Source organism: Pteropus alecto, unplaced genomic scaffold (genome assembly GCF_000325575.1).
Source record: "Pteropus alecto unplaced genomic scaffold, ASM32557v1 scaffold75, whole genome shotgun sequence".
NCBI classification, from domain to species: Eukaryota; Metazoa; Chordata; class Mammalia; order Chiroptera; family Pteropodidae; genus Pteropus; species Pteropus alecto.
In genome coordinates this window covers 21,215,253-21,231,859 of record NW_006440638.1, presented here as the reverse complement: position 1 = coordinate 21,231,859, position 16,607 = coordinate 21,215,253, and the positions used below count along the sequence as shown (strand labels likewise).

The following is a 16,607-nucleotide window of genomic DNA, read 5'->3' as shown; positions in this document are numbered from 1 at the left end:
AAATGAAATTTTACCCAGCCATAAGAAGAGATGAAATACTGACATTTGCAACAACATGAATGGACCTTGAGACAATCATGCTAAGTGAAATAAACCAGACAGAAAAAGTTGAAAATCACGTGATATCACTTATATGTGAGATATAAACCTAAAAGCAACAAACAGGACAAACTGAGACTCAAGGACATAGACAATAGACTAGTGGTTACCAGAGGAAAAGGGGAGGGGTGGGGGGGAGGTAAATGGGGTAAAAGGGGTCAAATATGTGGTGGCAGAAAGAAATCTATGGGAAGAGAACACACAATGTAAATATATATAAGTCTTACTATTAAAATGTACAGCTGAAACTTACTGGATTTTGTTAACCAATGTAACCATAAAAAAATTAATTAATAAAAAAAGAAAAGATAAAAAAGCTGGGGTAGCAATACTTACACAAGACAAAACAGATTTAAAACAAAGGCTAAAACAAAAGACAAAGAAGGACCCAGCAATTCCACAAAGAAACCCAAAACACTAATTCAAAAAGATACATGCATCCATATGCTCATTGCAGCATTACTTACAATAGCCAGGATATGGAGGCAACCTGGGTGTCCATCAGTAGATGAATGGGTAAAGAAGAGATGGTATATATATATACAATGGAATATTACTCAGCCATAAAAAAGAATGAAATTTTGTCATCTGCAACAACAGTGATAGACCTAAAGGGCACTGTGTTGAATGGAGTAAGTCAGACAGAGAATGACAAATGTCATATGATTTCACATATATGTGGAATCTAGAGCATAGGATAAAAGAACAAACAAAACAGAAACAAGCTCATAGATACAGAGAGCATTTTGGTGGTTGCCGGACTAGGGGTGGTTGGGACGATGAATGAAAGGGTAGGAGGTACAAACTGGTAGTTACAAAATAGTCATGGAGATGTATAGTATAGGGAATATAGTCAGTAGTATTGTAATAACTAAGTATGGTGTCAGATGGGTACTAGATTTATTGAGGTGATCACTTTGTAAGTTATATAAATGTCGAATCACTATGTTGTATACCTGAAACTAATATAATATTGTATGTCAACTGCAATTGAAAAATAAAAAATTATTAACTGCAAAAAAAAATTTCAGATGATTCATAGAATCTCAAAGTGCTAGAGACAGACAGGAACAATGCTCAATGCTCAAAATTCCATCAAAGAGTTTGTACTCTGAGCATGCTGACAATAGAAACTCGGCACTACCATTATAACCACTGTCACTACTGCCTTGGGAACTTGGATGCAATATTAAATGTCACGAAAACTGTTATCTTCTTTATAAATGTGGCAACTGAGGCACAAAAGGCTATATCTCCTCCTTAAAATATGCCACTACCAAGCACAGAACTGTGATATAAATCTAGGTAGTGTGATTCCAAAACTTTCACAACTAACTGCTACCCTGTGCTGCTGCTCTTAGTATAGGCTAACTGGTCTGCCTTGTAATTTTTTACACTCTTCATATCATTGTAGCTAGTCATTACAATCTTTACTCTTTGTCAAGTGTTGTTCTATAAAGTAATTGATTTCAATGACTTCATCAAGAAAGAATAAAACATTCAGTAATAGATCAAGTTGTCTGGTTGCAGCTTTGGTTTTGCTTCCAAATGTTTCTGCTTCTCTTCTTTTGCATTTGATAAATAAAAATAGCTATATAAAAATAGAATAGCTCTACTAAGGATTTCTAAAATATCATTAAATGTGTTCATACCTTAAAAACTTTTATCTGTTCCATTACTGTAGAGCACATAGCAATAGTAGGATTCTCTTTTGGTTCTTCTTCAAATTTCTCTTCTCCCAGAGATCGTCTTTTTGCTGCCTTTCTTTTTTCTTGTAATTCCTTCTTTTGCTTAGTTTGGAAAAATTTCAATGTCTTAAAAATCTCTCGGGAAAATTCATCTACATCAGCTTCCATGCTTTCCCCATTAAGGTCCAAAAATCCTCCATCCATCCACCTGATTTGAAAGAAAAAATAATAATATTAAACTCAAAGACTTTTGGAGTTTAAGGGGCCTTAGAGATTCCTTAGGGTAGCTCTTTCATTTTACAAAAGAAACAACTGAGGGCAAGAGTGGTTAACAGTTTTTCTTAGTCATGCAGACAGGAGGAGTGGTAGAGAGACGACATTAAAATCATCATTTCGACTATGCTGCATAGCTAAAATATGCATCAGACTATAAATGGATGACTAACAGTACATCAGACTATAAATGGATGACTAACAGTACCCAAATAAAATGCAGATTTGACTCTATACTTCTAATTTTTGGTATGAACATTAATCAAATTAATTGCATAAAAAAATGAAACAACTCTGGAAAACCCAAGTGATACTTTAGATATTATATTAATAAGCTTAGGTGATACCTTAGCAACATGTGATGCTTCTATATGATACTGGGTTCTCTTTCAAGTGAACAGATAATTCCCATTTTAAACACTTAGCCAACAATACCATAAAATCAATATACATTCATTTTATAAACTTACATCATTTGCTTAATTTTTATTACAAGAAATTACCGTTTTTCTGTTCGTTGCCACTTCAAAACTAAATTAAAAAACTTCTGATAGGGCTCAATGTTAACTTTTAATTTATCTAGTTCAGGATATTTTGTCAATTCCCATTTGAAAAGTTCCTCTTCTTTATTAATAAACTGAACTGCTTCTTCAGATTCCTGAATACGTTTCTGTAGTTGTCTTACATCGATCACATACTGAAAGAAAATAATTTTTTACATCAAGAAATATCCAAGTAATGTTATGAAAAGAAGATGATATGATACTGCCTAGACTATGTCCTTGTATTTATATAGCAATTTTAAATATAAACTTTAGAACATTACTAAGATAGCAAAAATATGGTAATTTCTGAGAAAACTAAGTCACAAAAAAGATTACATAAATATTACCAGTCCTAGGCCTAAGAGTCAGGCCCCTGTTTGCCATAGTAAGCACATGTTTTTCTATATTTTTAAGTGTATGTAAACATGTCCTGTATTAATCTACGAGCCAGCCATAGCTATTATCGTAAATATTTATCAGACCTGTTGCATGCGGTCCAGTTCTGCAAATTCTGCAAATTCTTCCATGCGGCGTGATTCCTTTTCTACTTCCAAAATCAGTTTCTCTCTCTTGGCTATTAGCTCATTTTCCTTGCTATGTTTAGCATTCTCAATGAGCTTTTTAAAAGACAATTTAATCATGTTAATTATTTTGTTACAAAGGAAAGGAAAAAGTTACCAAAGCAGAAATCTGGATGCTTTGTATAGTAATAAAAGCCATTAGAGAAATAAAAATGAATGCAAAAAAAAAAAAAAACATTGACTGATATTAAAATGCAAAGAATACTAAATCACACAAAAAGTTTTTTCCTAGATTTCCGAAGTGACTATAACAATTTTTATTTATTAATCAGTTACTTTAACTATTTAACAGGTTCTAGGATAATAATAAAAGCTACCATTTGTTGAACATGTGCCATGTATAAAGAACACACCTTACCTACATTACCACAGGTATTATTATTCTCATTTCAGAGACAAAGAAATTTAGGCTTATAGAGTTCAAGAGACATGTCCAATCTCATAAAATCATATAAATCAAAATCTGGATTAGAACTTTGATTTATCTGACTTAAGTCCATGCTTTTCGTTACCATACCATCTCACTTCCAAATTTAAGAGAAACTGGTTTACATTAGGATGTTTTTAAAATCTAAATATATTCAATCTGATATAAAATCCTAATTCTGGTACTTCTTACCTATGATATTGAGTAAGTTATTTAACTTCCCTGAGACTTATTTTTCTCATCTATGAAATGGAAAAAATAAGACTACCTAAGATTTTTGTGAGTATTAAATGATAACAGAAAGCACTTAGTGCCATGCTTACTATTATTATCAATTTATACGATAGTTCTGACTTCTTTAACATTAGTCCTACTTCTTACCAGTTCCTATGAGTTGAGCCTAATGGCCTGTCCTAAGTGTGCAGGGTCATAAATATTGCTAACACCAAACTCATATTGACATATCAGGTTATTTTTTAAAGGTAGATGGTAAGTACGTATGAAAATTAAATAAACACAGTGGTTGATGTCAATGTCAAACTATAAAAATTTATGCTGAAAAATACATTTACCTCATCATTGTCATCAAAGATAGGATTAATTTTCCAAGGCCACATAAGGACAGTTGAATTTAAAGCTAAATCCTCTGGAGGAAATAGAAAAACATCTAAAAAGTAACTCATCCGGCGTTTGGATTCCTACAAAATAAACTCCATATATAATAAACCATATAGAAAATCGAAGGCAGTATGAAAAAGAGAAGAACCAACAATTTCTAAGACTCCTTCTAATTTCAATTTGACTCAGATTATTAACTGATATTTCATATCATCCAAATCACATGGGTCTTTTAATAGCTGTAGGATTTTTTATTTGGCTTCATACCACACAACTGTAAATTTCCATACTGAAAATAAAGCTTTTAAAAAGTTTTTACTTGCAGTTGATTTAACATAATGGTACTCTTAGTCCTCCTAGTATATGACTAAAAACAGTGACCAAATATGCAGCTTTTGTTCAGCAAGATTTACTTTTGATTTTAAAAGATTTTATATTTTTTATTCTTATGTATTAATTTTTGAATCTTTGGTGACAAAAACTTTAGCATTTTTGTTTTGCATCTTCGGTGACATTACCACCTTTTTGGCCTACCATTAGTATACAGCAGTGGTCTAGAAAGAGTTTAGAGGTGAATAGCAAAGAAAAAAAAAAACTTTAAAACCCGTAGATTTACCAGAGTAGAGAAGTTTAATATCTATACCCTGTATAGGTTTCATTAATCCATATGCAGTGCTGTAATTTTTAAAAACTGAAATACAGATTCAAAGGCTAATTTAAGGTTTTTGGTTTGAGATGTATGTGATATATATGTATATTATATATAATATGCAAAATGCATTATATATGCATTATATTGCATGTAGATATACAACCTAATAAAAAGTTATCCATGTAATTAATTGAGGAGAAAAGCATATCATCATCTCAATAAGTACAAAAAAAGTATCTGATAAAATTCAAAATCCATTCATAATAATTTTTTTAAAAAAATACCTAATAGAAGAGAACTTATGAATCTGATAGAAGTACCTATAAAAAACCTACAGGAAATGTCATAGTTAATAGTGAAATCTTGAAAGCTTTCCGTTTGAAGTTGGGATCGAGATGACAATTATTCAACATTGTACTAGTGGCCCTAACAAGTCCATTGTAGCCAAAAAAGTTTTAGAGATGTGTAATGTCTGATGAGGCCAAAACCAAACTCTCATTATTTGTAAGTTATATAATTATATATATAAACATTCCAAAAGAATCTTCAAATAAACTATTAAAATTAAGAAGATAAATAAACAACATATTATAATTTTAAAGTTAAAATTTTTACATAAAGAAAATTTTTAATTAAGAAAAAAATTAATGATAGTAATTTTTATATAAAAACAAATTTTCTATTATATTATAACTCAAAGTATAAATATTCATGAGTCCATACTGATATAAACAAATGACTGAATACATTAATAAGTGGGAGAAAAGAGACAAATCTTCCATGCAGAAGAATCCCAAATAAATGATGTAGCTATTTCACTCTAAAGGAGGAGAGCATAATTCCCTAGTTCTTAAGTATGAGCAGCATGTAGTAACTTCTTTCCAAAGAAGACAGTATGGAAAGGGGGAAAAAAGAATGGAGACACCAGCTTAATACTACTTCAGCCTGGTGATGAAGGTCAACATCGATTGTAATAAGTCATGTTGATAATATGTACCCTTGATATGATGTGATGAAAATGGCACTTTATCTTTGTGATCCTTCTCCCAAAACCCAAATACCCAGTCTAATAATGAGAAAATCATCAGACAACTTCCAACTTCTCAAAACTGTTAAGGTCATTAAAAACAAGGAAAGTCTGAGAAACTGTCAGAGCCAAGAGGAGCCTAAGGAGACATAACAACTAGATATAACGTGGTATCTTAGATGGGTTCTTGGGACATAAAAAGAACATTAAGTGAAAACTAAGGAAATCTAAATAACTGTAGATTTTAGTTAATAGTGTATAAATATTGGTTTATTAATTATAACAAATGTACCACACTAATGTAAGATGTTAATAATGAGGAAATTGAGTGTGTGTGAATGTACATGTAATATGGAAACTCTCTGTACTATCTGCTTGATTTTTCTATAAATCTAAAATTATTCTAAAAAATAAAGTCTACTAATTATATAAATTAATTGTATTTCTGTATTCAAATAACAGAGAAGATAAAAACATTAAGCATAACATTAAAAGATATTAAGTACTTGAAAATATATCTAATAAAAGATGTGTACAACCTCTACAGAGAACATTATAAAATATTAACATATTAAAGAAGAGGTGAATAAATAAAATATTTATCATGAATTGGAAAACTTTAATATTGTAAATGTACTGATTTTCTCCATCTATTTAATGCATTTCTAATCAAAATCCTAAAAGATTTTTGTGGAATCTGAAAAACTGATTCTAAAATTTATGTTGGAAAGACGCTAATTCTCTAAATTTATTATCAATTTGATGCAATCTCAATCAAAATCCCAAAAAGTTATTTTATGGAATATGATAAGCCAATTCTAAAATTTGTATGAAAATGCTAAAGGGCCAAGGACAAGCAAGAATCTTGAAGAATAGACTGGGAGGACATGCTCTACCCGATGTCAAGACTTATTACTGCTATTACATTTAAGTTGTTGTAACTAAGTCTGTGTGTTGATACAAGGATAGACAAATAGGCCAATGGAACAGAATAGAATGTCTTAAAACAAATCTACACATATATGAACACTTGATATATGATAGAAGTCACAATGCAGAGCAATGGGGAAGCAATAGTCTTTTCAATAAACACATAATTGCTCATGTACATGGAAAAATAATTAAATTAGACTTTGCATCATTCACAAAAATAAAATTCCCAGAGGACTAAAAACCTAAACCTGAAAGGCGAAACTAAACAGCTTCTAGGAAAGAATACAAGAAGAAAAAAAAGCTTGATGACTCCACATACAAAAGAATTCTTAAACAAGACACAGAAAACACTAAACAGAATGGAGACAAGCAATCTACCAGATGCAGAGGTCAAAACACTGGTTATAAGGATGGTCAATTATCTCATTGAGAACTTCAACAAAGAGATAGGAAACATAAAAACAGAGATAGCAAACATAAAAAATAACCAGTGAGAAATGAAGAATGCAGTAACCTAAATGAAGAATATATTAGAGGGAATCAACTGATTAGTTGAAGCAGAGGATTAAATCAGCAATTTAGAGGATAAGGTAGCAGAAAACAATCAGAAAAGCAACGAAAAAATAATTTAAAAAAAATAAGGATAGTTTAAGGGACCTCTGGGGCAACATCAAGCATATCAACATTAGCATCATAGGGGTACCAAAATAAAAAGAGAGCTAGCAAGGAATTGAAAACCCATTTGAAGAAATAATGACTGAAAACTTTTCTAATCTGGCAAAGGAAACAGACATACAAGTCCAGGAAGTGCAGAGAGTCCCAAACAAGACAAACCCAAACAGACCCACACCAAGACACATCATAATTAAAATGCCAAAAGTTAAAGACAAATAGAGAATCTTAAAAGCAGCAAGAGAAAAGCAGTTTGTTACGGACAAGGAGCTCCCTTAAGGCTATCGGGAGATTTCCTAACAGAAACTTTGCAGGCCAGGAGCCATTAGCATGAAATATTAAAAGTGAAGAAAAGCAAGGACCTACAACCAAGATTATTCTACCCAGCAAAGATATCATTTAGAATCGAAGGACAGATAAAGAGCTTCCCAGAGAAGAAAACGCTAATGGAGTTCATCACCACCAAACCAGTACTACAAAAAATGTTAAAGGGACTTCTTTAAGAAGAAGAAAAAGAGTTTAAAAATATGAATAATAAAATGGCACTAACTAGATATTTATCAACAATTGCTTTAAATGTAAATGGATTAAATGCTCCAATCAAAACACAGGGTGACTGAATGAATGTGAAAACAAGAACCTTACATGTGCTGCCTACAAGAGAATCACCTCAGATTGAAAGACACACACAGACTGAAAGTAAAGGGATGGAAAAGATATTTCATGAAAATGGAAATGAAAAAAATAAAAGCTGGGGTAGCAATACTTATGTCAGACAAAATAGACTTAAAATAAAAGCTATAACAAGAGACAGAGAAGGAGCCAGCAATTCCACTTCTGGTATTTATCCAAAGAAACCCAAAACACTAATTTGAAAAGATATATGCATCCATATGTTCAATGCAGCAATACTTACAGTAGCCAAGACATGGAAGCAACCTAAGTGTCCACCAATAGATGAATGGATAAAGAAGAGGTGGTATACCTATACAAATGAATACTACTGAGCCATTAAAAATGAGTGAAATCTTGCCATCTGCAACAATATGGATGGATCTAGAGGGTATTATGCTAAGTAAAATAAGTCAGACATAGAAAGACAAAACCATATGATTTCACTTATGTGTGGAATCTAAAAAACAAAATAAATGAACAAACAAGACAGAAACAAGTTCATAGATACATAGAACATTTTGATGTTGCCAGATGAGAAGGGAGCTGGAGAAATAGGTAAAAAAAGAGGGAAGGGATTAAGTAGTACAAATTGATAGTTTCAAAATAGTCATGGGGATGTAAAGTATACTATAAGAAATATAGTCAATAACATTATAATAATTGTGTATGGTGTCAGATAGGTACTAGATTTATCTGGGTGATCGCTTAATGAGTTATACAAATGTCTAATTGCTATATTGTACACCTAAAACTAATATAATACTGTATGTCAACTATAATTGAAAACTAAAAAATATTTTAAAAAATAAATAAAATTGAGGGGTTAAAAATGGCGTAGATGATAGAGGCTCTGTTCATCCCTCTGGCGACCAAATCAAAGTTGTGACAGAAGCAAGGAGCAGCAGCAAGGAAAAATCACCTGGGATCTAGAAGAACAAGCCATACAACTAGAGAGAAATCTGAGAAATCACCCTGAAACAGCAGAAGGTAGGACGAGGCGAGAACGCGAGGCTGCCTGGTCCCAAGCAGCTGAGTGAGAAGGAGGCTGCAACAGCAGCAGTGGCAGAAGCTTCTTAAAGGGGCTGTGTCCTCAAGTGGATTTTCGTGGTGACAGACCTGCTCGCTCGGAGCACCAGTGCCGATTAGGTTGCGTGCAGGGGGCACCAGGGACTTACAGAGAGACATTGTCCGAGTGAGGGCTGAGGCAAGACTCGATCTGTACAGAAGTGCCAGCGGTATCCATTGTTCCCTATTAAGCCCTCCTCCCTCCCAGTGGGTGGACACAGCGCCGCCATTGCCATGAGGTCATCAGACTGGATAACAGAGGTTGCTCCATCCAGAGGATTCCCTGAAACCCCGCCTGTTGCAACCCGCGGCCCCACCCAAGCCACATCCAGGTTTATCTTCAGCAAGTCAAGTGCTCCTTGCTGAGCAGTGCTTAGACTCACACTGGAGGCAGCTGGCCTCGGTTTCTGGCTTGGCCTTTTGAGGCAACTACACGCACAGCATCTGTGGATTGCTTGCTGAATCTTAACAGGTGGCTCTGGAAGGGCAGAAGCTTGGGCTAAGTTTGGCCTGAAGCTGAACCCTTCTCAGGACTGTACCACTGGACATCTACTTCACAAATCCACACTAATTAGATGGAGACTTAAGAGCTTTGCTTAGTACATAGAAACAGACATGGAAAGGCAGCCAAAATGGGAAGACAATGAAACAGAAACCTTATGAGAGAACAGAACGGAGATTCAGATATAATGGAGTCAAGAAATCTAAGAGATGCAGAGTTCAAAACACTAGTTATAAAGGTGCTCAATGAACTTTTGGGAAGTGTAGATAAATTCAGTGAGAACTTCAACAAAGAGATAAAAAAATAAATATGGAAATGGAAATTATAAAAGAGAACCAGTCTGAAATGAAGAACATATTATCTGAGATGAGAAATATATTAAATGGAATAAACAGAGTGAATAAAGAAAAGGATTAAATGCCCTATCTAGAGGACAGGAAAGCCAAGGACACACAATCAGAACAGCAAGAGATAAGATGTTAAGACTATAAAAAATAATTTAAAGAGCATATGGGACACTATTAACGGTCCAAATATCCATCTGATAGGCATACCTGAAGAAAATCAAGATGTTGAACAGTTGAAAAAATAATGATGGAAAATTTCCCTAACCTGGTGAAGGAAATAGACTTAAAACCTCAGGAAGCTCAGAGAATCTCAATATACAGGGATCCAAAGAGGCCCACACCAAGATACATCATAATTAATATGCCGAAAGTTAAATAAAAAGAAAGAATATTAAAAGCAGCAAGAGAAAAGCAGATAGTTGTCTATAAGGGAATATCTATAAGACTGGCAGCTGATTTCTCAAAAGAAACTATGCAGGACAGAAAGGCTTGGCACAAAATATTCGATGACCCCCTCCCAGGCCTATGCCACTAGACATCTACTTCCACCAAGCCAGTATCACAGGAAACGTTGAAGGGACTTCTTTAAGAAGGAAAAACATGTATCAAAAACAGTAATAAAGTATGGTAACAACTACATTCCTATCGATAAGTACCTCAAATGGAAAAGAATTAAGTGCTCCAACTAAAAGAGTGGATGAATGGAAAGGAAAACAAGATCTCTACATGTTGCCTATAAGAGACTCACTTCAGATTAAAAGACAGACTAAAAGGAAGGGTATGGAAAAACATATTGCTTTGATGGACCTAGAAGGTATTTAAGTCAGACAGAGAAAGATAAACATTATATAATTTCACTTATATGTGAAATCTAAGGAATAAAAAGAACTAATCAAAAACAGAGTCACAATTACAGTGGACAATTTGGTAATGAGCAGAGGGGAGGAGGGCTGGGGGCTGGGAGAATGGGGTGAAGTGTTAAAGAAGTACAAATTAGTAGCTGAAGGATGGTCAGAGGGATGCGGAGCACAGCATAGGGAATGCAGTTAGCATTAATATGTTGGCTAGGTGGAGGGTCATGGGAAATAGGGAGCAATTGGGGAGATCATTTTATAAACTATATAGATGTCTAACCAATGTACTGTAAACTTGAAACTAATTAAAATAAATTTTTAAAAAATATAAGAAAAAAAAGAAAAACAAAACCTTCAAGGGGGTAGGAAGGATTAAGAGGTACCAATTGGTAAATTATAAAATTTACCTGTGTCGTACACCTGAAATTAATAGAATAGTGGTGTCGACTATAATTGAAAAAAAAAACTAACTAACTAACTAAATAACTAAATAAATAAATAAATGAAATTAAGAACTGTCCATCAAAAACATCATTAAAAAGTTAAATTACAGAGTGAAGAAGGAATATTTATCAATAATATATGCAAAACTACTACACTGAATTCTATACTTATAATGGTTAAGATGGTAAACTTTTTTTACATTTTACCTGCTATAGTTTTTTTTAAAAAATGATTACAAATCAATAGGAAAAAGACAAATGATCCAAAAGAAAAGTAGGCAAAAGACATATACTGGCATTTAACAAATGAAGAACTCTAAATGATCAACAAGCATATGAAAAGTGTTCAAATTCATTTGTTTTCAGGAAAATGCAAATTAAAAATATAAGGACTGCCATCCAACAGACTAGCAAAATGTTAAATATTTCATAATAGCCACTATGGGTAAGAATGTAAAATAATAGGACTCTTATACACTACTGATAAATTGGATAAGTTTTGCTTTAGCTGGTAAAGGTGAAAATAAGTATACCTTCTAACACCTGGAGAAATGCATGACCATATGCACCAGGATACGTATACAGAAATGTTCCCAGCAGCATTGCTATTAATAGCAAAAGTAGCAACAACTCAAATATCCAAAACGGTGAAATTAAAATAGTAAACTCTCGTATAGTTATAGATGAGTTACCAGATAGCAATGAAAATAAAGTTAAGAAATGATAACATTACTAACATGATGTTGACAAGACACAAGAATAGAAACAGCAAATAGAAAGATAAAATTAAGACAGATGTTATCTATATTGATTAGAAGTGCATATTTAGAAGAATTTTATTATCTTTATAAAGAAGAACAAGGAAGTGATTAAAAGTCAGGACAGAAAAAGACAAGAGATTGTGATGGGCTTCTAGGGTATCAGCAAGGTTCTATTTCTTTCCTTGGGTCATAATTACTGGGTGTTTTCTATATAACATTTAAATTGTACAATTTATGTTTTATGCAACTTTTGGTATGTGTTATGGTTCACGTTTTTAAATAAAAAACTGAGCACAATATAGGTGAATAGTATATAATCCTGTGCTAGGGAAGGCATAAGTATACTATTAAATGTAGCAACTGTAATAGAAAAAAAAATTTTTAATGTATATTGTTTAAGGATGCACATGTAGTTTGTGGAACTAAAGAAAAAAATATATATGATTGCTATAGAAACCAAGTGTAAACCTCTAGGGGAAAGAAGGAGAGAAGTACTTATGATCAGAAAGTTATACACAGAGTACTTCTGGGTAATGGCAATATCTTATTCCTTGACCTGGGTGGTGGCAACATCAGTGCTTACTTTATAACTATTTGTTTAACTATACGTTTTATACATTTTCAATATGTTTATCATATTTCACAATTTAAAAAACTATTTTAAAATATGTAAATTAAAAGATACCTACCTCAATCCTTGAAACCAACTCCTGAATTCCTATTGTCCGGGCTTTTTCTACATAAGATATCTGATCCATCATCTCTTCTGTTGTCTCAGGGACTTTTAATGCATGCTCTTTAATTGCTTCAAAATCACTGCAAATACTAACATAACATTCTGCTTTACTATAGTTATGGTAATTAATGCTGTATCATACACAATAAATGTGCGTTATTATGCTTACTATAAAATAGGAGCTGTGATATCCTAAAATTACTTGGTTAGTTCACTAAGACACCTTAAAATAGTTAAGCATAACTTATCTGATATAATTCAGCATATACCATACATCTATAAAATTAAAGTAACATTTTCATGTGAAATTATGGCATATATATATTTTTTTCTACTGATCTTTTCAATTCTCTTGAATACCCAGATAAGCAATGTAACATAGAGCATATTTTGGATCAGGTAGCACTAAATCTAAATCTTGCCTCAGCTGTTACTAGCTTTATGAACTAAGGCAAATCTCTGTAAACTTAGGTTTAGTTTCCATATCCGTAAAATGAAGTTATTAACATTTATCTTGCTAGACTGTTGTAATACAATAATAAATATAAAAAGGCCTAGTACATAGTACACTGTCATTTACTGGTAACTATAATTGTTAGCATAATCATTACTATTATTATTATTATTATTATTATTAGTGCCTCTTGTGAAACATGGCAGTATAGCAGGTAAAAAGATCAAACCTCTGTACACACTTTTAAAAATCTACAATTCTCTTAGAGTATCTTATATATGTAAGTATAAACATCCTATAGCCATTATTCAACTAAAGACACATTTCATAGAACTTTTTCCCTGTGCTTTGCAATCTCTGTATTATAATGACTTTATCAGAAATATCAGAAAAATTTCTTGCAAAAACAAAGTATAAATGAGGTAAGTGGTTTTAAAAATAAATTTAGTTCTTGTAGGTATTTTATTTCTATTATGTGGTAATTATAGTCATTTATTCATTTAATAAATAACTGAGTATCTACAATATGCTAAGCAAAGTTCTAAGCAATGGAGATACAGATCGAGTCCCTTCTCTCACAAAGCTTACATTCAAATTGAGATACAAAAGCACATAAATTCATAACATAATGTTAAATAGTAAAAAGTACTATGAAGAAAAATAAAGCAAGGTAAAGAGATAAAGAATGACGGTATGCAGACAAAGGGCCACTATTTTGTTTAGAGTGGCCAGGGAAGGCCTCTCTAGGGAGGTGATATTCAAGGTAAGAAAAGAAAAAAGTGAGTCATGCAAATATCAAAGGGAAAAAGCTTCCAAGAAGAAAAAAAAGCAAGGACAAAAGCCCCTGTGAGGTAGCAATAAGCTTGGCATATTTTAGGAACAGCAAGCAGGCCAGCATGAATATAAAGAGGAGGACATACGATGAAGTTGGAGAGGTAAGCAGGCATCAGATCATGTACAGCTTGATCGTTAATTTTTTATTATCAAAAATATATAAGGTATGTATTAATGTGGGTAATGCAAAAAAGACATGATCCTACTAGGAGGGCTTTCTTTTTGCTAGAGAAGAATCCAAGTGCCTTGGGGAAAGACACTGCAGCAAAAGAAATGGAGGCAAGCAAAATGAGAGCACAATAGCCCAAAAAGAGTAAACCAAACTGTGAAGTAAGAAAATTGCTCTTTAATGATTATTAATTAATAAATTGTGCTTAGTGACACACATTTCTTCCTTTTTATGTTACCTATCTCAAACACGGAATTTAAATAGGAAGGAATTAAAGAATGGACGAGGTAAAGAAAACAGAAAAATTTTTCAGCTGCTCTTATGTCATGAGTTTAACATAAAATATAGTTATTTTGTTGGAATAGAAGTTTCCAGAAAAGCCAATTACTACAAAAAGAAATACCAAATACAGTCATGCTAAACATAAATCATTTTTAGATTAACTATGGCATTGTCATTACTCAACAGGATTGTTACAAATGGAGAGTCTAAATACCATCTTTGATCTCTTTTTGTGCAGTATACTTTTGTACAGAGTATGCCTGATAAATATTTGACTTTCTAACAGTAATTATTTTATTCATTTGAAAATATTTATTGATGTGATAGCTTCCTTTATTGGGTGCCTATTCTATGCCAAACATACTGCTAGATAAATTTCAAATGTTATCTGTGATCCTAGCATTAGTCCTGCTCCTTCAAGGAAGGTATTTTTTTCATAACTGGAACAGCAGAAAACTGAGGCTTCGTGAAATTAACTTGCCTAGAGTCACAAAACTACTTCGTGACAAAGCCAAGATTCAAATGCAGGTCTTTCTGATTCCAAAGCACATGATTTTCTTTCATTGCTTCTGGGATAATAAATAGCTAACATTTATTGAGTACCATGTTCCAGGCACTGTGCTAGGTGCTACATATATATAATGTTTTAATCCTTATAGAAGTAACAAACTAAGATTCCTTTGGGGCCAGACAGATAACAAATGAGTTAAATGAGTTAGATGAGTTGGATGATGAGTTGCTTGAGCACTGGGCGGACACACCAGAGAGCACATTCCTTGTCAAAAAGAGAAACTGCTTCTCGGCTCCATTTACCACTGCAGGCCCAACATGGCACAGTCTTCCCACTTTTTCAAGAAAAGTAAGAGATCTAGAATGTGTATATGTGTGTGTGTGTGTGTGTGTGTGTGTGTGTGTGTGTAATCTCTTAATTTTAAAAAGTAGATAGCAATACATAAATACTAGGGTCAGAAATGATTCTAGATATTCCCAATATTATTGAAAATCTATAGTCTTTACATTTTCATACAACCTATATCCAAACACTAGTTTATTTCCATTTCTTTCTTCTTCTTTTTTTTTTTTTTTCAATTCTGGGTTGCCTCATAACTAGCTTCTAACAGTATCAAATAAAAAGAAACCAATAAGACTACAAAGGAACCTCCTTAAGAGGCAGCAATGGAAAAAAAGTTGTAAGTATTTATATTTTAATCTTATGTTTTTAAACAAGAGTTATTATTAGCAAAATATTTCTTTTAGTCTTATAATTCTAAGTCTGACAATTAATTCTACTTACCATTCATTTTCTTTTCTATGTTTTGAAGCTATGTCATTTAATAATATGTTTGCAAAGGCTCTTGTTTTGTTTGTTAGACCTGTCTTCAAATCTTCACAATCTAAACGCACCATAGGGTAATGAACCCACTGAGGCAAAAGCATTATTTCTGAAGCAAGACTGAAAAATTTTTCTATAAACTAAAAAAAAAAAAAAATGCTTAGAATTTTTAAATTCACAAGTGATTTTATAGTACTGTATTATAGTAAAATTCCCTTTTTTATTATATTGGGTGACATTGGTTAATAAAATTATATAGGTTTCAAGTGTACAATTCAATAATACATCATATGTATATTGCATTGTGTTCACCACCCAAAATAAATTTCCTTCCATCTTAATTATATAATACAAATGCAAACTCATTTATTTTTGCTAAGTGATTAAAATTTTTCCCTTTGTTGCATAAATCTTTTTTTCACCTCTCCTTTCACTAAGGAATTTGCCAATCTACCAGTAAATATCCAATATATTCCCATCTACAGCATCAATAACTGGAAATTTCAGAAGGCAAAATTTCTCTCAATAACTACTTAAAAAAAAAACTATCCCCAAATCAATTCATCTCTCTGTTTAGAAACAAATCTATATCATGTGGCAATTTGTGTAGCTGACAAATACTTGTTTGTGTCATTAC

The 16,607-nt window shown here is 32.5% G+C and overlaps 1 protein-coding gene across 1 annotated transcript in view; it reads right to left on the bottom strand.

The window, feature by feature from the left end:
• The window catches only part of DNAH12 (dynein axonemal heavy chain 12), a 200,616-nt gene that overhangs the window by 146,161 nt on the left and 37,848 nt on the right, over positions 1 to 16,607 (bottom strand). Inside the window, 6 exon segments of the mRNA XM_025050737.1 lie at positions 1,752 to 1,995; positions 2,564 to 2,757; positions 3,088 to 3,222; positions 4,186 to 4,311; positions 12,852 to 12,987; positions 15,932 to 16,110. Of these exon segments, the coding sequence (XP_024906505.1) occupies positions 1,752 to 1,995; positions 2,564 to 2,757; positions 3,088 to 3,222; positions 4,186 to 4,311; positions 12,852 to 12,987; positions 15,932 to 16,110 (1,014 nt within the window).